This window comes from Vulpes lagopus, chromosome 3, assembly GCF_018345385.1.
Source record: "Vulpes lagopus strain Blue_001 chromosome 3, ASM1834538v1, whole genome shotgun sequence".
Classification (NCBI taxonomy): Eukaryota; Metazoa; Chordata; class Mammalia; order Carnivora; family Canidae; genus Vulpes; species Vulpes lagopus.
In genome coordinates, this window is record NC_054826.1 from 69507372 (window position 1) to 69529311 (window position 21940).

The 21940-nt window shown below is 35.4% G+C and overlaps 1 protein-coding gene across 7 annotated transcripts in view; it reads left to right on the forward strand.

Moving 5' to 3' along the window:
* The window catches only part of CTNNA3 (catenin alpha 3), a 1730823-nt gene that overhangs the window by 69542 nt on the left and 1639341 nt on the right, over positions 1-21940 (forward strand). For all 7 annotated transcript variants that reach the window (XM_041748054.1, XM_041748055.1, XM_041748056.1 and 4 more), the window contains exon 3: positions 12369-12561. In XM_041748054.1, coding sequence (XP_041603988.1) covers positions 12369-12561 — 193 coding nt within the window. The remainder of the gene's footprint in view (positions 1-12368; positions 12562-21940) is intronic.

Here is a 21940-nt window from a genome sequence, read left to right on the forward strand (position 1 = left end):
GCATAGTTATATTGTGGATGCCTCTCTGCATTTTCTTTGTAGTTTATAGTGATAGAATTTGTGGACTACTCTCATCTTGGTTAGGGTCCGTCGTTCTCTCAGGATGCTTGGCCCTTGGTGGTACTTTAGACCCTTCAATCCCAGCTACATCCTCCCTCAGGTGTTTGGCATTATTCATCTACTTCTCAGCCTGTGCTGCAGCATTACCTTGCTTCTCACCTTGGTGGACTCAGGGTAGGCCCACCAGTCTTTAGCACAGCCACATTTTGATTGTCCTTCATGGTATCTAGGATGGTATGGGGCTTATCCATGCTTCATGGAATCAAGAGTGGCTTAGGAAAGCTAAGCTACTCTTTCTTCTACTTATGATTATACTGTGAATGCCAAGATGACACTGTGCCCCCCCCCCCGAGATTCTTCAGATCAACCCACGAAGCAGTTTTCTTCCAGAGTTCCAAAGATAAATGGAACCAAGTCTCTGTTTTTAGGATTTCTCCTCAATCATGCTAACACAGCTCCTTAGTCTGAGTGAACCTCAGACAGGAGAAATAAGGAGATGTACCTTATTTGTCTTAATTACTGTCAGCCCTTTCTTCTACTAATCTTTTGGGGCTAGGTGAGGAAACCTTCCCTACTTTGCCCTCTCTATCTGACCTTTTTCATAAAACTCGATGAGCTAGTCTATCAGATCTAGCCTTTGCTAGAGAGGAGACAAAATCATTTAGAAAATGATTTTCTTTTAATGGCTCTGACAACTATTTTTTTTCTTAAGATCTCAAGAGAATCAACTTTGAAACTCAAAGCTGATCAGTGCTATTTTTGTTCTGAAACTTCTCTCTGTCCCTGGGATAATAGGCCTCATGGCTCAGCCTTGGGACCACAAGAGAATCTTCTTTGACTTTCAAAGCTGATCAGTGGTGTTTTTGTTCTGTTTCTCTCTCTCTCTCTCTCTCTCTCTCTTTCTCCAACCCCCCCCCCCCCCCCCCCCCCCCGGGGAATAGACCTCAAGGCTCAGTCTTGGTTTGGAAGGTTCAATATTGACAAAATATTATCTATACTTATACTCTGAAAAGAAGTAATTGATGGTATATGTTATAATTAATAGTGTTTTAGAATTAAAGGACTGTGGTAATATCATAATGTTATTAAGATGGGACTTTGGGGCATCAAAGGTCAAGGAATGGCTAATAAGATTCAAGATTGTTGACTGATATTAAATTTTTATAAAAACTGAGGCAGATTTACTGATTTAGAGTCAATGCTGACAATGAGGCAGACACAACCTAATCAATTTTATTATTTTTAAATTGAATAATAATTTACATATAACATTATTCATTTCAGATGTACAACATAATGAATCAGTTTTGTATATATTGTGAAATGATCACCATAGCAAATCTGATTAAGATTCATCATGATACATAGAAGTTATAAATTTTATTTTTTGTGATGAGAACTTTTGAGACCTACTCTCTCAGCAACGTTCAGGTATATAATACAGTATTATTATTTTTTTAAATCGTTTTTTTAATAAATTTATTTTTTATTGGTGTTCAATTTGCCAACATATAGAATAACACTCAGAGCTCATCCCATCAAGTGCCCACCTCAGTGCCCATCACCCAGTCACCTCCACCGCCTGCCCACCTCACCTTCCACCACCCCTAGTTCATTACTCAGAGTTATGAGTCTTTCATGTTTTGTCTCCCTTTCTGATATATCCCACTTATTTTTTCTCCTTTCCCCTTTATTCCCTTTCACTATTTTTTATATTCCCCAAATGAATGAGACCATATAATGTTTGTCCTTCTCCGATTGACTTATTTCACTCAGCATAATACCCTCCAGTTCCATCCATGTCAAAGCAAATGGTGGATAATACAGTATTATTAACTGTAGTCATCATGCTGTATATTACATCCCCATGACTTATTTATTTTGAAACTGGAAATTTATACCTTTGACCCCCTTTACCCATTTCACCTAACCCTCTGCCTCCCTGTCAACCACCACTGCGTTCCTTGTATCTGTGAACTGTTTTTGTTTTTATTTTAATTTTTTAGAGAGAGAGAGAGATTGAGAGAGTGAGAGTGGGATGGTAAGAGGGGCAGAGAGAGAGGGAGAGAGAGAGAGAATCTTAAGCAGGCTCCATGCTCAGCATGGAGCCCAATGTGGAACTTGATCTCATTACCCTGAGATTACCAAAATCAAGAATTGGATGCTTAACCAACTGAGTCACTCAGGTGCCCTTTGTTTTGTTTTCTAAATTCTACATGTAAGTAAAATCATATGGTATTTGTCTTTCTCTGTCTGACTTATTTCACTTATCACAATGCCCTCTGAGTCCATCCATGTTGTTGCAAATGGCAAAATTTTATTTTTTATGGCTGAATAATATTCCATTGTATATGTACATCACATTTCTTTATCCATTCATTGGTTGATGGATGCTTAGGTTGTTTCCATATCTTGGCTATTGTGAATAATTCTGCAGTGAACATGAGGTGCTTGTATCTTTTTGAGTTAGTATTTTCATTTTCTTCTGAGAGTACCCAGAAGTAGAACTGCTGGATCATATGGTAGTTCTATTTTTAATTTTTTGAGGAACCTCTATATTGTTTTCCGTAGTGGCTGCACCATTTATATTTCCACGAACAGTGCCCAAGAGTTCCCTTTTTTCACATCCTTGCCAACACTTACTATTTCCTGTCTTTCTGATAACAACCATTCAACAGATGTGAGGTGATATATCATTGTAGTTTTGATTTGTATTACTCTGATGATTAGTGACATTGAGCACATTTTCATGTAACTCTTGGTCATCTGTAAGTCTTTTTTTGAAAAATGTCCTCTGGTCCTTTGCTCATTTGTAATTGAATTTTTTTTTTTTCTGTGGAGTTGTATGAGTTCTTTATTTATTTTGGATATTAACCCCTTATCAGATAAATGATTTGCAAATATTTTCTCCCATAGGTTGTCTTTTCATCTTGTTGATTATTTCCTTTGCTATGCATATTCAATTTTAAACTGAGCATTAACCTTTAAATAGCTTATGGGCTGTAGTCAGACTGCATTTGTATTACTTTAGCATTTTGACCATAGAGCTCTACAAATCTAATCATTATGGCCTTTTCTTATTGTTTGTTATCTCTTATTTATACATGATTAGCAGGCAAATTTCTCCTGGTTATTTTCAGTAACAAGGAGTTTTATGTTAGAAGAGAAAAGGAGCAAATCTCATGGCCTAGGGTAGATGGGGAAAAAGGAATCTGGCAACAGATAGTGGGAGCAAAATGCAGCAAACTTTTATAAGATTGTGTTGGCAAAGCATACGGCATAGTTTATTCAACTTTACAGTTGATAGGGTTATAGTTGCTTATTAAACAAAGGTGAGACACAGCATTACGGATCAAAACCAAATCCCACCATCAGTCACTGCTGAAAGAGGAATGTTGGACTGGATGGACCATGTCACATGACTAAACTACTGCATGTGAAGTCAACCCATTCTTTATTTTAGGGTTAGGTTTGGCTTGATTGGATTTTTCATTTATTTTGTTTCCTTTAAGCATTCAATGGTTATTGATGGAAAAGAATTGTCCTTTCTTTTTCCTTGCTTATCACTTCTTTAAATCAGTACTTCACTATTGACTCACCAAAAGGTTTAATGCTTGATTTAGGTATAAATAGCAACATGAATATAATTTTTCCTTAGTTTGCTTAATTCAATATCTTGATAGTTTTTCACCACAATTTTGGAAACATTTGTTTGTTATACAGGACACTGTATGATTACATTTTTTTTTTTTTTTTTTTTACTGAAGCCTAAATTTGTCTTTGACTTATTGCTCTGTATAAAACAAGTATCTTTTCTAACTAATAGTCACATCCAAAATGGCAAAAGCCACATATCCTGTGATTAATAGGTTAATGGTTGGATTTACTAAAAATACTAACTCTACAGGTTGGGGTGCCCAAAGCTTAGTCCTGCAATTACTCTAGTTGTACTTTGTTTTTGGAAGATATCATCTAGTCTCATGATTTAAAAAAAAAAAATACTGTTCTCAGACATCTTTGAGATTGTAGTAAGACCAGTAAACCATTTATATGTAAATAATTACAATGAAAATGTAAGTTATAATAAACATGCTTCCAGCCCTTATCATTCTCAACTCAAGAATTGTATATTAGTTTCTAAATAAACAACTCTAATAGGCAATCTTAATCTTAATGCCCAAAGTTCAGCTCTTGATTTTTCTTCCTTCTCATATCTCCTTAAGTAAACAGTATCTGCATGTACCCAGCTGTTCAGAGTCATTTGTGATTCTCTGTTTCTTTTTAACCCATAACCAATCTATTAGCAAACCTTGTTGTCTTGCCAGATTTACCAGAATTCTGCTACTTCTCAACACATCCACCAGTGAGTGCTCCCTAAGGTAGTCTCCACTTGGGATACTGTAATAGCCTCCGAACTGCTTTTCCTTCTCCATTTCTCACCCCTTATCCTTGGTCCCTGTCTAATCTGTCATCTATTCTTTAGAGCAGACAGAATGATCCTTTTAAATTTTAGGTCAGATCTTGTTCCTTTCCTGTTGTAATGCCTTGAATAGCTCCTAATCACAAGAATAGAATTTATTATTATTATTCTTTTCTTTTTTTACACGAATAGAATTTAGAGTGGATGGTGATCTCCAAGGCCCATACAATTTGGTGCCTCAGTGCCAGCCTGCCCTCATCTCTTATGCTCTGATTCTGCTGTTTAAGTACTCTGGCCTTGCTGCTGCTCTTGGAACACGATAGTCAAACTTCCATTTTGGAGCCTTTGTACTTGTCTTTCCTGTTTGGAAAATGTTCCTTTGGATATTCAGATATCTTATTTCCCTGTGTCATTTTTACCAGATCAGAGAGGCCTACTACCTCTAGCCCTTCCTTATCACATATCTGTTCTCTTGCCCTTCTTTACTTTCTTTTTAGCACAGATCAATGCTCAGTATCACGTTACACAATTATGTATGTATTTGTTTATTCTCTGTCTCTCCTCAGTAGGATGAGGCTCACTGACATATTGTCCCGATTCAGTGCAGGTGCACCAACAATATTTGTTGAATAAATGAAATGTGGAGTCCAGATTTGTTTTGTTTTGTTTTTGGGTGGCAAGTAGCTAAGTAAATACTGGAGGAAACTAATATTTGATATTAGTGTCAGCGTGTGGTCTTTTCCTGGTTGTATTTAAGCTCATATTTTTTTCTAGGAATAAGTATACTTCCTGGATTAGAACATTTAGCTACAGCTGTTCGTGTTGGACATGTAAATCTCTTTGCTTTGTTATGCCATCTGCATGGCCCAGAGGGCTGGGAGAATTGGAGAGGGATCCACATGTGTTTTGTTATCATCCCTCGGTAGCTCCAAGTAATAGCTTGGCTAGCAGTGTTGTTAATCTAACAAACAAACAAAACCCTAAATTATGTTTTAAAAGATGATGGTTGTTTTATACTTTTTGTGTCATTAGTGGTGACACTTATTATAGGCTGAATTGTATCCCTCTCAAATTCAGTTGTTGAAGTCCTGGTCCTTAGCACCTCAGATTGTGACTGTATTTGGAGATTTGGCCTTTAAGGAGGTAATTAAATTAAAATGAGGTGTTTAGGGTGGGCCCTAATCCAGGATGACTGGTGTCCTTATAAAAGGAGATTAGGACATACAGAGAGAGATACCAGGGATGCATGCACACAGAGAAAAGCTATGTCACAGTGAGAAGGTAATGAGAAGAGTGCAAGCCAGTAAGAAAAGCTTACTTTATCACTAACCCTGTGGACACCTTGATCTTGGACTTCCAATCTCCAGAATAGTGAGAAAATAAATTTTGTTGTTTAAGCCACCCCACTCTCTAGTACTTCATACAGCAGGCCTGGCAAACCAATATAAGGATTAAAAAGTGAAAATCAGTAGGGTACCTGGATGGCACAGCTGATTACGTGACTGGCGCTTGGCTTTGGCTCAGATCATGATCTCAGGGTCATGATCTCAGGGTCATGAGATGGAGTCCCCAGAGTCTGCTTAAGACTTTTTCTCCCTCTCCTTCTGACCCCTTCACATTGCACTCACATGCATACATGTTCTCTTTCTCTCTCAAATAAATAAACGAGTCTTTTAAAAAAATAAATGTTAAAACAATGAAAATCAGTAATAAAAATAGTGTGCCTGTTCTTTTTTTACTTATAGTTTGAAAATGAACTATGTGAACTGTGTTTTTTCTTCTTTTTGGCTAGAAAAGGCTCAATATAAGTATATACTTGATTCCAGATCACTTTGAACTGATCAGACTTCAAATAAGCTATGGGAATGGAGACATGCTTTCCTATAATAGTACACATGGGAAATGACAAAATATTCTGCATTAAGGAATTCCTTTTGATGAAAACTACCATGTGCTATTGCTGAAATTAAATTTTAATTTTGACTTAGCTATCAGCTGTCTTTGCAACTGAACAAATCATTCAACATTACGGATCTTGGTTTAAGGTCTCTAAAACCTAGAGAGTTTCATTCACTTTTCATTAAGTAAACCACTACTTATTTATTATTTACAGTATGCTAGCTCCGGGTTTTTAGGATGAGGCAGTCATTGTTGCTGCCCTTATCGAGTTCATGGTAAAGCTGGGGAGGCAGTATGATAACAGCTAATTATAAATGTTATAATGAGTGATGTGAGAGATACATAGGGTGGGGTGGGGTGGGAGGGATGTTTCGGGCTGACTATGCCAAACATTTCTTGTTCTGGGCTTAACAAGTGGTTTGTTGGAAAATTCCACAAATGGAAGATGGGAGTGAATTTAGACTTAAGTGAGATCATAAATTGCCTCATAAACCATGCTTTAGGCTTTATCCAAATCATGCTTTAAACTTAATCTTATGGGCAGCTGGGAACCATTGGAGGGTTTAAACTGATGCAAGCATTTCAGATTTGCATTGTAGAATGATAGCTCTATGGAAGTGTGGGATGAGTTGGGGCACATGATGAGGGCCAGAATCGATGCATATACTTTTTGTAATGATAGAGTGAAGGATAAGACTGAAATTGAGGTGCTGCTTCTGTGTCATGAAGATAGCATGGAAGGAGTGTAGGCCAGGGGAGTAATCTGGAAAGCCCCATGAGAAGCAGTGGCCCTGGGCTGAAGAGGAGGTGATGGAAACTAAAGCTTTTAAAGAGAGAGTTTAAAGTACCTAGAGAGGAGGATAAGAGGGAGTAGCTCAGATGACCTCTGAATTTTTGCCTCAGTTTAGAGGTGTCAGTCCCTGAGATAAGAAATATAAATGGAGGACAGTTTTGACCCCATAGTCTGCCAAACTTGATTATCTGCCACTCAAACAAAAATAATTTCAATCTCAGCCCCTTTGCCTGTGGTTCCCTTCACTTGGCTCTCTTTCCCTGCTATTTGTCCTGTAGAAAACTGTTCTTAAAGGCTCTTCTTGGAAGCCCTACTTAATCCTTGTGAATGGTTGCCATCTCTAGCACTCTCTTTGTGCTTATAAGTCTAAGTAGTTATCATTCTGCTTTTTATATTGCAGCTAGTTGTGTATCTCTCGGAGCAAACTCATCTTTATTTTCTAAATGTCTAGGATATTGTTTTGAACATAACATGTGCTAAGTAAGTGTTTATTGGCCTAAGATGATGTAAAAGAAGAATGTAGTTGGTATAGGGCGAGTGTTAAATGTCAATTGAGTGGAATACATTTGCTGAGTTCTCAATACTTCAATCTTCCACAGTACTTTTGTTAACACAGTGAAGGTTGTTTTTGGAAGGAAAAAAATAACAGTTGAAATTATCAATAACTTGAAGAAGGGACCCTCTCCTCCAAAGAGTAGATGATACTTTTACTTTAAAAGATTTCTGGTTTTACTGTAGACTACTGTCTATAGACAATTTTATTTTTCTACCTTTTACTTTCTTTCAGAACTCTGAAGTTTTTAGCTAATTAATGTGACTTAAATGCCTTATATTTTATTTCACACATTAAAATTAACTCAAGGAAGCAAAAGTAGCTCTGAAAATTCCTGTGAACTATTGGAAGAAGGTTAAAATTCAGTGTTTTAGCTAACAAATGAGAATAAGATGGCTGTTAACATGGCCTTTTTATACTACAATGATGGTAGAATTTAAAAAAGTAGATTGAGAAAGAACATGGTTATAGAATATAAATGTATTAACCCATGTTGGCATTTAGAGAAGACTTTCTACAAAGCTAGCATTTGAAATATTAAATTGTTGTACTAATGCAGCAAATCAAAGTAAGTTAAGCCTCATGCCCATATTCTGCAATGCTCCTATTATGCACCAGACTTGCTCTATATAATGACAGTTGATGGCTTGATTCACTAATCATCTCAGTTTAATTTTCAGTATCTTTGGAGCATCTAGAAAAGCACACCTGAATTAGAAAAGATTAGAAAACCCTTTTTTTGTATTATACAAATAGTACAAATATTAGTATACAAATATTACATGACATTAAAAATATATCTGGTTTTATGGAATTTAAATGTGCAGAATTGAGGGTTGCTGACGGGAGGTGAGTGGGGGTAATAGGGTAACTGGGTGATGGGCATTAAGGAGAGCACGTTATGTAATGAGTACTGATGAATTATTGAAAACTACATCTGAAATTAATGATGTACTGTATGTTGGCAAATTGAATTTATTTATTTATTTATTTTTAAAATAAATTAATTTTTATTGGTGTTCAATTTACCAACATACAGAAAAACACCCAGTGCTCATCCCATCAAGTGTCCCCCTCAGTGCCCGTCACCCATTCCCCCCCACCCCCCACCCTCTTCCCCTTCCACCACCCCCAGTTCGTTTCCCAGAGTTAGGAGTCTTTATGTTCTGTCTCCCTTCCTGATATTTCCCACACAGGCAAATTGAATTTAAATAAAAAAATAAATCTACAGAATTAATAAAACAGAGCATTTCTTCTTTTCAGATTATTTGAAGTATCCAATGTAGGACCATTTCAGTAGGGGAGCTCATTCCTGTATGTATGTGTGAAGATGTGTCCATAGCCTAGCTCAGATTGACAGACTAAAGACAAGTGAGTGAACCAGGCTCTTTAAAAGCCAAAAACTTGGGCAGCCCAGGTGGCTCAGCGGTTTAGTGCCACCTTCAGCCCAGGGCCTGGTCCTGGAGACCTGGGATTGAGTCCCGCGTTGGGCTCCCTGCATGGAGCCTGCTTCTCCCTCTGCCTGTGTTTCTGCCTCTCTCTCTCTCTCTCTCTGTGTCTCTCATGAATAAATAAATAAATACAATCTTAAAAAAAAAAAGAGCCTAAAATTTTCCTAATTAGAGGAACCCTCTGAGGTCTGAGAAAGAGAAGAAGGGGAGGGTTGTACATTAGTGACAAAAAGAAAGGTTAGCAAGACATAAGCTTGGACTTACATTAGAATCATCTTTACTGTAAATGCCAACTAAAGTTTTTGTGTTGCTTATGAAAATATAACTGATTTTATACTAAAAAAGAAATGAGGAAATGGGAATTATTTTACAGAATAACCTGAAATCTAATTTTTACTGATTGCTGATATTCCTCCAAGAGATGAGAGACTTTTTCAGGTAACCAATGCACCCCTAACCTTTGGTGAAAGTCATCTGTTATCCTGAGTCACAGTAACTGAAGGGAATTGGTTAGATCCTGTAGGTAAGTTGGGGGGAGGGGGGAAGGGAAAAAAGGTTTAGTTTTCTTTTTTCCCCTCACAGGATTACCATGCCACCTTTATTTTCTGAAATAAAGTGAATCATTGAAAGTGTCACTTGACTTTAATCAATATTAAATAATGATATTGGGGTATTTCAGAAGACATAGGTAGAAATGATTTATAAATGTGAATAACTTGCAGGTTGCAGTTGCATTTATTTTGATGGAAGCACAATATTCTTATACAATGTTCTTTTCACATTTCTGCTTTGGCATTTATTATAAGGAACAAAACATTTCTGGAATGCTCATTTTAATTTCAAAGCTCAGGCTATTCTATGGAAAGCATTTGGCGCATGGAAGATCCGAACAATAATAGAGGAATGTTCAGTGGGAAGCATCATGAATTGTGGCACTTAAAATACATTTTGAAGGAACATTTAGACAATGACACTTATTCTTCATTTTAAACAAAGATTTTAAACTAGGTACTATAATTTGTCTTAATCTGAACAAATATCTTTTAACTCTTAATATATAAATTAGACTGACAATAGTGAGATATTTGCCTTTTGGAGTATGTGAAAACCCATGAATAAGTCAGGCATATTATCATCTTTATTTAATACATAATAAAGACACATGGCCCTATTTCACTGCTTGTAAAACATATAGGATGTGCTCTGTTAACAGACTTCATCATCACATTTAGCACAGAGGACCCCAAGAGCAACACGAGGGTAGCCCCAGGACAAGGATCTCATAACATTTTTTGATTCATGTGGGGAATGGACTAGAAAATGAACATTAAATGTCAACCAATATTTGTGTCATGTTGTGCATTTTACAAGACATTTTACGTGTTTAACATTCACACAGTCTTATAGGATAATATGATTGTTCTTTTCCAAAAAAGGGAACGAAGACTTGCTACAAGGCATTGCACTCTGGGTTGTGAACATGAGAATAAAGCAAATTAGAGTAAAGCAAATGGTCTAGTGGATGGAGGAGGAGAATTCAAATAATTCAAAAATTATTTTCAACTATGTATTTCCCCCATAGCTTGTAAGTTCTTTCTCAGTTCCTAATTAAAAAACTGGATCCATATACACAAGTAAACAAATATGTTGAGCTCTATAAGCAATAAACAAGCCAAACCTTTAGGGCCTACAGAGCAGGAAAGGTTATGTATAGTCCATTGTCAAACATGTGGTGCATGATTGTTATAAAATGCCTTGGCTATTTGATGATATGTAGGATTCTAGCTTTCCATAGGAGTTTCACGGCTTCCATTTTAAATACTGGATACAGGGTTTTTTTCTTCCTTTGCAATAGGGATCTTCCAGATTTGCTTATAAAAATGTTAATCAAATTTATTTACATCCAAGGTATAATTAAGAAGTGGATGTTTTTTACAGTGTAATTTTGTATGAGGTTTAGTTTCCAAATATAGATGCTTAATTTCTTCTTCTTCTTTTTTTTTTTTTAAGATTTTATTTATTTATTTGAGAGAGAGAGAGCATGAGTGGGAGAAGGATTAGAGGGAGAGGGACAAGCAGACTCCTTACTGATTGTGGAGCCTGATGCAGAGCGTGATCTCATGCCCCTGAGATCATGACCTGAGTGAAATCAAGAGTTGGACGCTCAACTGACTGAGCCATGCAGGCACCCCAGGTGCTTAATTTCTATCTCTAAATATTGCTCTTATTATTAGTTTATTATTATTTTAAATGAATTTACAAAACTAATAATGCTCATATTCAGGCAATTCAAAATATAGAGATTAAAAATGCCCTCTTTTCAATTACCCCATTCATTAATCCATTTACATAATAAATATTGGACATCTACTTTGTGTGTTGTTATGGGTGTTGGAGAAAAAACAACACACTTTCTGCTTTCATGAAGTTTACATTTTAGTATTAGAGGCATGAAATAAACATATAAACAAAAAATATCAGGTTTGGTAAGTGTTTTGAGGAAATGTAAAGTGGAATGAAGAGACAGAGAAAGTGGGGATGGGTTGTCAAGAAAATCTTCTTGATGCGAAACTCAGAACAAGACCTGTTTGAGAGACCTCCTGAATTAGGGGAGAGTGGAAGAGACAGATGAGAGGTTACAAAAGGCCAATATGTAGGTCATAGTAATGATTTGGGTTTTGTCCCTCAGATAGGTAATAAGTGTTTCATGTTTCAGAATGGTACTGTACCCCCTCAACATTGATAATCTCTATACTCACCCTAAATAGACTAATACTTACTGACTTAATTAGGATTATTTTGCCTCCCTCTTAATACAGACTATAGGCTACAAAGTGATATAAATAATTATTATATACAAATATTTATACATACATATAAAATATATGTAATATATTTACCTGTTTTAGTAGTAAACTTGATAAGTTTCCATCCCTGTGGCTCTTCTTCCCTCATGTCCTCCCTTTCTCCTTTCCCACCTTCTTCCTTCTTTCCTTTTTATCTTTATTGGAAGTTCCATAGTGGCTGATAATATTGCTGTTGGTGCCTTGACTTGATTTAGGAGGGCGTACCAGTAGTACCAGGAATAAATCATGTTACTATGAAATACTTCCTTCTGTTTTGGGCTGTGATGTCCCAGGACTGTGTTCTCACGATTTATCTGATGAATGGCTTATATTTTTCCAATTTTAGGTTACTACACTTGTCAATTGTCCCCAGAATCCTTCCAACAGGAAAAAAGGACGTTCAAAAAGAGCCAGAGTCCTTCTAGCTTCTGTGGAGGAAGCAACTTGGAATTTATTAGACAAGGGAGAGAAGATTGCCCAGGAAGCTACAGTTTTAAAGGAAGAACTTGCTTCTGCACTTGAGGAAGTACGCAAAGAAAGTGAGTACACTAATTCTGGTTGGGAGCAAACTGTATATCCTTAGGGTGTTAGTTATGGAATTAGATTTGTGAGTGTTTTGTTTTTGTTGACTTAAGTTTATTAGTCTTTTGTAGAGCTCTGAGGAGCTCACTGTGGGAGGCAGAATGGCTCATTAGCTCCACGGCTCAAGAGTACTACTCCCAGTTCTTTCCCTGTAGGCCACCTTCTCTCCATCATGTGCCACAGTCTACCCATAATAAACAAAGAGAAGTGTATCCTGTTTTGTCATAGAATATAATGAGAAATGACTAATGAAGCTGAAGGTGTATTTTCCCACACATAAATAAATTATAAAATTCCCAGTTAATAGTTGGAAATAATAAATTATGAACTTGACCACTTAGGAGTACATTTTTTTTTATATTCTAGAGATTTAGAATTCCTAAACTTAAAAAGAAATGCTTTGCAAAACCTATGCATAAATCAAGTTGTTCCTATGTTGATATTATAAAGTGAACATGTACTTTTTACCTTTTGATGTATTTACTTAGGTAATAACAACAGTTTTCTAATGAATGTAAGTCTCATTGCAGTCTGTTTTTAAAAGAACTGCCCTATTTTTGTATGAGCTTGCTGCAAGGAACTATTTTGAGAGGATAAGAAAACTTAAATATGTCCTGTTCAGCTTTGTGAAGAGAGTTGGTGTGTTTGGATATTTCCCTTCCCAACATAACTTTATGAAAATCAGGAATTGTTTGTTAATTAAATAATGAAAATGAATATATTTCCTTTAATAAACTTTAGGTCAAATGTAGGGGAGTTATTTTTTATTTGTTATATATAAACTTTATATGTGATTTATATTTTACTGAGACTCTTCAGAAAATATAAAAAAAAACCATAATGCCTGAGATAATTTGACATGAATTCATCACTCCTCCCTGCTACCTTAGACTCATTCTTTGTCCTATCCTCTCTGTCCTGGTACTATCATCCACATAGTCATCACGTCAGTGTAGACCCTTCATTTATCATTTCACCCTCTCTTTCAGTTAGTCTCTAAGTTTAACAAATTCTGTCTCCTTTTGTCTCTCAGAAATTTCCCTCTTCTCCATTACTGATGTTGCCTCCTGAATTCAGGATTACTGCATTAGCCTTAACTTATACCAAAGCCAAATATATCTTTTAAAAATGAAAATATGCTCATTTTACTTCTATGCTTAAAATCCTTTTAAAATAGCTTTTGAAGGATTAGAGGGACTGTCTTTCTGGATCAAGTTCAGACTTTTAAACCTAGGTCCCTCAGCATTTCATAATTGGTCTTCTATCATTCTCTCCTTTCTCATTTTCTGATTCAGTCCCCCTTTCAAACTTTCCTACAAACAAGAACTTGAAGTATCTTAAATGGCCCATGTTGTCTTATGCCTCTGCACCTCTGTTACCAGCTATTCCCTTTCAATCAGCCAATCATTCATTGCAACAGAACTCAACCCAGGTCTTTTCCAGGAATTGCATACTGACCTCATAATGCTGACTTAGATGTCCCTCTTCTGTGTTCCTGCAGACTCTGAGCATCTCTTTCATAGGATTTACACCACACTTTGATTTACTTGTTCAGTAAATCTAGACTCTAAATTCCTTGAAAGTGGCAAATACCAGGTGTTATTTGATGAGCAATACCTGATACATAACATATCATAACAACCACCTGATAAATTTTTTTAAATAAATAAAAAATGGAGCATCATTTTGTCACTTTATATTATAAAATTATGTAATGATTTTATCTTTGCATTTATTTTTAAAAAAGATTTTTATCTATTTATTTGAGAGAGTGAGAAAGAGAGGGGGAATGAGAATACAAGCAGGGGAAGGGGCAGAAGGAGAAGCAGACTTTGGGGCTCTATTCCAGGACCTGGGCATGGTGACCCAAGCTGAAGGCAAATGCTTAACCACTGAGCCACCCAGGTGCCCTTATCTTTGCATTCATGACATATTATCTTTTATGTTTTTTTTCTGAGTCTTTTGGTAAGGAATATGAACGCTATTCTGGTATTGTTTTGGTCACATAATGTAGTGTATTTGAAAACATAGTTTTTATAAACTACCGATAATATGTAAGACATTGGTCATTCTTAGCAGAGAACAGTAATAGCATAAGTTGTCGTGAAACGATATATCTCTAAAAAAAGTAAGTTAACAGTTTTTGGCTCAATAAAAGAAAATTATTTTAAAGAGAAGGTCTCAAAGAGAAATATGTTTGGATTCTAGGATTATGCAGTACATCCTTCACTGTGTTCTATTATAATGTGTGAAATCGTATTATGTGATATATATGGCATATGCTGTATACACAACAAATACATTTGGTTAAAAATCACCAAGTGCTTTATACTCTGATTCTTTTTGACAAACTGCCAAATTGAACTACTGCCACTTGAGTGTGGGAGGAAAGCAGTGAAATGGCAAATGGTTCTGGAATTTGGGGAATGGCCAATGCTTATCCTATGGATAGCAGAGATAGTAACAGTGAGAGCACTGTTTCGAAAAACTTGGAAGGAATTTTAGCTCTGTGGTAGGGTTGAAGTATCAGGAGAATGAATTCTGATTCAAGTAACTCTTTGATACTAGAAACATATCTTGGTTTCCTGCCTTTTTTTTTAAGGGCTTTGCCCAGTGGCATAATATGAAGGACTAATGAAGAGCAAAAAATAAGTTCAAAGTATTTGGGAAAGTGAAAAAATATTGGAGGTAGAAGGATATTTTTATTTATATATTTATTGACTTATTTTCAAGGAGAATTTGACACTAATTTAGAAAATTTCTTCTACTAAAGACTGTAATTTATGTAGCATTATAACAGGATTCTGTTTTATTCTGTTTACTGATTTTTTTGGCTGTAGTTAGAGACTTGAAATGATAAATAATGTGAGCATTTAATTACCTAAAGAATTTGCCTATGGAAGATAAGGGAATGGGTAGTATTAGGGAGGATGGTGAAAGTAAAGGTCATAAGTGGGCAGACCTGTAGAGATGCAGCAAAGGTGGCCCACATAGTGATTATTTATCTTTCCCTCATGATCCTACAGCTTACCCCTAAATTTACATCTATAGAATGGCAAAGTATTAAACCCAGTATTTTATTTAAGTGGTTTTAGAATATTCACATAACAGTTAGCTAGGAATTAGCTAAGAATTGTTTATAATGTTTGGACTACATGTTTTGTGTATAGCATATATGCTACCTTCCTATAGCCTCTTGTGTACCCCTGCAATGTATAGACATTGCTTCTAAGTCACACAGTTGGTTATATTTAAAGCTTTTTAATGGTTTACTGAGAATAAGAAATATAGGAAAATGCTTACATTATTGTGAACAACTCAATACGGTTTCACATTGTAAACACACAATGTAACCTCCACCCAGATCAAGTAATAGAAACTTATCAGAATCCTTAAAGCACCCCCTTGTGCCTCCAACCAGTTACTACTTCCTCACCTCAAAGGTAACAATTATCCTAGGTTCTTACATAGGTTCATTTTTTGATTCTTTTGACTTTACGTAAGTAGGATCATATAGTTTGCTATCTCTTGAGTTTGATTTCTTGCTCAATGTTACATTTGTGAGATCTCAACATATAGTAGTTCATTAATTTCATTGATGAATAGATCATAATTTATTTATCCATGTTAGATTGATGGATAGTTGAGGTTTTTTTTTTTTTTCAGTTTTTGGCCTTAATAAATAGTGCTGCTGTGTACTTATTTGTGCATTACTTTTGGTGTTTGAATGTACATTATGCTGGGTTACACTTAGGATGAAATTGCTAGTTCATAAGGTATACACTCAGCTTTAATAGATTTTACCAAACAGTTTTCCAAAGTGGATTTTCCAACTGACATTCTCATCACTAATGTATAAGAATTCCAGTTGCTCTCTACATTCTAGCTAACTTGGTGTTAGTAAGTGTTAGTGTTTTTGATTCAAGTGTATGTAGTGGTTTTATACTGTAGTTTTAATTTTTATTTCTCTAGTGACTTTTTGTGTGTTCTAGATGTGAGTCTTTTGTTAGTTGCGGTTATTAAAAATGTCTTCACTCTTTCATTATATTAAGCATTTTTGATATTTAGAAGTAATTTTGAAAAATTCCAGTTAATTATCTTATTCCTTTATAGAAAGAAATTTTTCTGTTCTGTTAAAAAAAAACTTAAAAAAACTTTGCCTATTGTAAATCAAGATAATCTCATATGATTTCATATGAAATGAATATCTTCTCGTATGAAATCATCTACAGTCTTTATTGTTTTGGCATTACAATCTACCTAGAAATAAATTTTTATGAATGGTGTGAGTTAGGGTTCATGATTCATTTTCTTTTTCATATGGGAATTCGTTTGATTCAGTATTATGTGGATGCAATAGAAGTACCAGTATAGCTATTGAAAAAAAGTACTCTTTCTCAATTGAATTTCTTTTGCACCTTTTTTGAAAATCACTTGACCGTTATCTGTTTGTCTACTTAGGAACTCTGTTCTGTTTCATTGATTTGTGTGTCTGCCCTTATACCAATAACATGTTATCTTGATTATTGTACCTCAGAGTAAATGTTAAAATAAAAATTATCTTGATTTTGTAATTCTAGATCCCTTGCACTTCCACAGAAATTTTTGAATCAGCTTCTTAATTTTTACAAGAAAGCCTGCTGGGATTTTTATTGGGCTTAAATTGGATGTATATATCAATTTGTGCTGAACTGACATTTTAATAGTAAAGAGTCTTCTGATTCAAAAACATGTATTCATTTTTGTGATATTGTAAAATACTTTAAAGATTTAAAATTTATATATATCTATTTGTATTTATTTATTTATTAAAGATTTATTTACTTTAGAGAGAGAAAAAGAGGGAGCATGAGTAGAGGGAGGGGCAGAGGAGGAGAGAGAATTTCAAGTGGACTCTGCTGAGCCGAGAGCTGGACGTGGGGCTCAATTTCATGACCATGAGATCATAACCAGAGGGAAACTAAGAGAAGGGTGCTCAACCAGCTGTGCCATCCAGACACCCCTTTTACATATATGTTTAAATTTAGGATACTTTCCCCCTGCTCTTCCAATCTGTTTGTAAGTCTATCCAGTGAACTTTTCACATTACTTGCTGTACATTTTTAATTTTTGAATTTTCATTTGTTTTTAAAAAATAGTTTTCATTTCTATGGAAACAGAAATAACTTTCATTTGTCTAACTTCTTTCCAAATTCCAATTCCCTGCTGAAGTTTTCATCTTGCCATTATTTCTCTTGAACATTTCAATTATAGTTAATTTCTCTATACAGATATATGGCTCTCTTATAGACTTCTTTTCTAAAATTTTTATTTATTTTATTTTTATTTTTTAAAAGATTTTTATTTATTTATTCATGAGACCCACAGAGAGAGAGAGAGAGAGGCAGAGACACAGGCAGAGGGAGAAGCAGGCTCCATGTAGGGAGCCTGACGTGGGACTTGATCCCGGGTCTCCAAGATCAGGCCCTGGACTGAAGGCGGTGCTAAACCGCTGAGCCACCCAGGCTGCCCTCTTTTTTCTAAAGATTTTATTTATTTATTCATGAGAGGGATCCCTGGGTGGCGCAGTGGTTTGGCGCCTGCCTTTGGCCCAGGGCGCGATCCTGGAGACCCGGGATCGAATCCCACGTCGGGCTCCCGGTGCATGGAGCCTGCTTCTCCCTCTGCCTGTGTCTCTGCCTCTCTCTCTCTCTCTCTGTGACTATCATAAATAAATAAATAAATAAATAAATAAACAAACAAATGTTTATTTATTCATGAGACACACACACACACACACACACACACACACATACACACACACACAGAGGCAGAGATGTAGGCAAAGGGATAAGCAGGATCCCTGCAGGAAGCCCAGTGTGGGACTTGATCCCCAGACCCAGGATCATGCCCTGAGCCAAAGGCAGACACTCAACCACTAAGTCACCCAAGCATCCCTATGGGTTTGTTTCTATTGTCTGTTCTTTTGCTTTTTCAAGTACCTCATTTTGTTTCCTGGTATCTTAGATACTTTTTGATTGGATGCTGGGCGTTTTGTATGACAGATTGTAGAATTAATTTTTAAAGGTTGGCCTAGTTTTGGCTAGCTGTTATTCTTGGGTGTAGCACCTCAGAAATCTGAATTGAAAGTATGAGATATTTTGGATTTCCTCCTAGGCGGACTCAGAGCTCCAATTTTGTCTCCCTGACTTTCTGAAGGAGGGAAAAACTATTTCCTCAGCTTCTCCTTCTCTTAGCTGCCATATTCTTTTGACTTCTGCCTTATTCAATCTTTCTACCGTTTGCTTTCTCATAATCATAACCAGAAAGTCATCACCAGGTGAATTTTTAGGATACAAATATCAAAAACAAATATTAAAAACTCATTAAAAATAGGGTGAATATTTTAAGGCCTTGGGTATGTAATAGAGTTTATTAAATATGAAACAAAAAGCTGTAAAGAAAAGACTAATGTATTCTATTATATCAAAATTAAGAACTTTTTATATAAAAAAATTCTTTTTTTTATATCAAAAAATTCTTAAAGAACATGAAAAGACACAACTGGGAAAAATATTGAAAATAAGGGATAATCAAAAGAACACAAATCAATAAGCAAAAGAAAATTGGTATAAAAAGAATTTTACAGAGGAATAAACAGTGAAAATGTAAAGAGACATTCAGCTTCACGGGTGATCAGAGATATGCAAAAGAGGTATCATTTTATGCAATTCAGTTGGCAGAAATTTAAAAATCTGACATGTTAGAAAGACTTTGAAGTAACAAGATCTTTTATACATTGCTTGGTGGAGTGTAAATTGGTACAACTACTTTGAAAAACAGTTTGGATATGTCACTTTTGTTAAATGCCAAAGTTCCATATATATGTGGGTATGTTTCTGGACTCAAATCAATTATATTTCTAGTGTTGTTAATGTATAGAAATGCAGTTGATTTTTTTTAGATTGGTACTTTTTCAGGTATTATCTCTGAAACGAAACATTTGGATGGTTATTTTTAAAAAGAAAAGAAACATTTGACACATGCAAACACACATGGCTTGTTTCTTTGGGATTTCTTATGATAAGATTACTTTATTTGGCTTATTGTGAGAAACTAATTTTACAAAAGTGATATGATACAGTATGTGGCATTTGCTGTTCATACATGAAATTGCAAAGAACAGGGAATTATAACAGATGCAAAAATATGTCTTTATGTGTATATATATTCTTTCTATTCATAAACATTATTTAATTTGCTGTTTGGAAAAGAAGATAACTAGTGATATGGATTTAGCAAAAGTCTTAAAGATTTGTCAGTTAAATTTAAAGTTGTGGAGGAAACTTAATTGAAATTTACTTTACACGTAACTTAGTGGTACTGTGAGTTCCCTACAGAGGGTAGGCTCCTCAATTATCCCGGTTTTAGATTTTGCTTTTAGTTGTAAAAAAAAAAAAGTTAGATGGAATTATAGATTTGAATTACAAGTGAAAAAAAGATACTCTTTTGTGTTTTCTTCAGTGCTTTGATAAAAGAAGGAAAAGGACACAAATTATGTGACATATTAAATAAACCTGGTTCAGAGTTTGTTCCAATTTTGAATAAAATAGAAGGATTGTAGAAAGTAAGTGAATAGTCAGTATTTTACTGAGGTATAGTTAAGAGAAAGAGATGATTACAAGATAAACCATATTTAGTCTCTTATGCCCTTTCTCTATTCATTTGTAAACATTTGTTAATATTTACAACATTTGCCTGATATTTACCTACTTTGGTTAAAAATTTGGTATCTGTATTTGGTTGTATTTTGGGCCCTGTGAATATAGAGATAGTCTATTGGGGTAAGTAGACATGTAAACAGTTGAAATAATGTCTGGTAAATGCCACTGTAATGGTATGACTTAAGAGCTGTCGAAGCACATGTGAAGGAGCAATAAAATAGTGACTCTAAATCTCCCTTTTCCTTTGTTTTAGCATTAAGTAGGGAAAGAGGAATGTCTCCCATAGGAGTATAGGTGAGTACATATAAAATTGAGAGGAAGATTTGGTCTATGTCTAGCCTGTCTTTTTTCAGAGTCTTGCATTTCTTTCTATTTTATTTAAAAAAATTTAAATTTTTATTGAAATCTTTGTATAGGCCAGGCTCCGTTCTCCGTTAGGCTCACAGAAGTGAACTAGGCAGACAAAGCTTGCCCTCATAGAGCTGACGTATATTTTAGTGGGAAGACAGGTAGTAAACAAGTAAACAGACTTACTTTTAATTCTTAAAGGTTATCAGATTCTTTTTCCTTTGAACATTTAGACATAATGTTAATAGTTTTCTCATGCAGACACTATCTGCTTTATTAATAATTATACATTTTTAGATTCCTAATAACATATTGTTGACCTTGAATAATACAGGAGTTAGGGATACTGATCCCCATGCGGTTCAAAATCCCTGTATAACTTTTGACTCCCCTAGAACTTAACTATTAATAGTCTAGTGTTGACCAGAAGACTTACTGGTAACATAAACAGCTGATTAACATATATTTCATATATTATACATATTATATACTGTAGTTTTACAATAAAGTAAACTAGAGAGAGGAAAATGTTATTAAGAAAATCATAAGGAAGAGAAAATACATTTGCAGTACTGTATATAAAAACATCCACATAGAAGTGGACCCACTCAGGTCAAACCTATGTTGCTCAAGGGTCAATTGTAAAATAAATATAAAAATTATATCATTCTTAATGTATAAAGGGATAATTGAGATTTCAGGAATGTTCAGAGAAAGATTAAGGTTCAGCATTTTTGTGTAATGCCCAGACAAGACAAGATGCCTACACGTGTGTACCATAGCACTAATGAAACCTCCATACACTTTGGTATGAATTATTTGGAATGTGCAGTTTCACACCAGCAGTCTTGGCAGTTATTAATATCAGAGCCAGCAATTGGAAACATGTACTGTCGGCTTCATGTTGGTGTATGTCAAGTGGAGAGGGCTTGCAAATTTGTTGGAATCCTGCCTCTGCTAGAATACTTCCCCATCTATTTTTAATTGTGAGCCTCCACCAAGGCTACTTTGAGCCAGTTGGAGGGCTAGGAAGATTAATGAGGAGATTTTTGAATCCATTAGGGCCCTCTAACTATAGCTCTCCTTCCCAAATACGGGGCATGACATTTTATACTAAAAGAAATGCTATGCTATTTAGTCTACTAATGCAGGAGCCTCCCAACTGTATGTTTGTAAAGCTTAGGCCAGGAGCAGCTGACAACTTGCCTCAGTTTGCATGGCTCATGAGTATTTCTAGCAGGATAGGTAATATGGCTAATGGCTGGGGGACTGTTCTCTCCCTGGT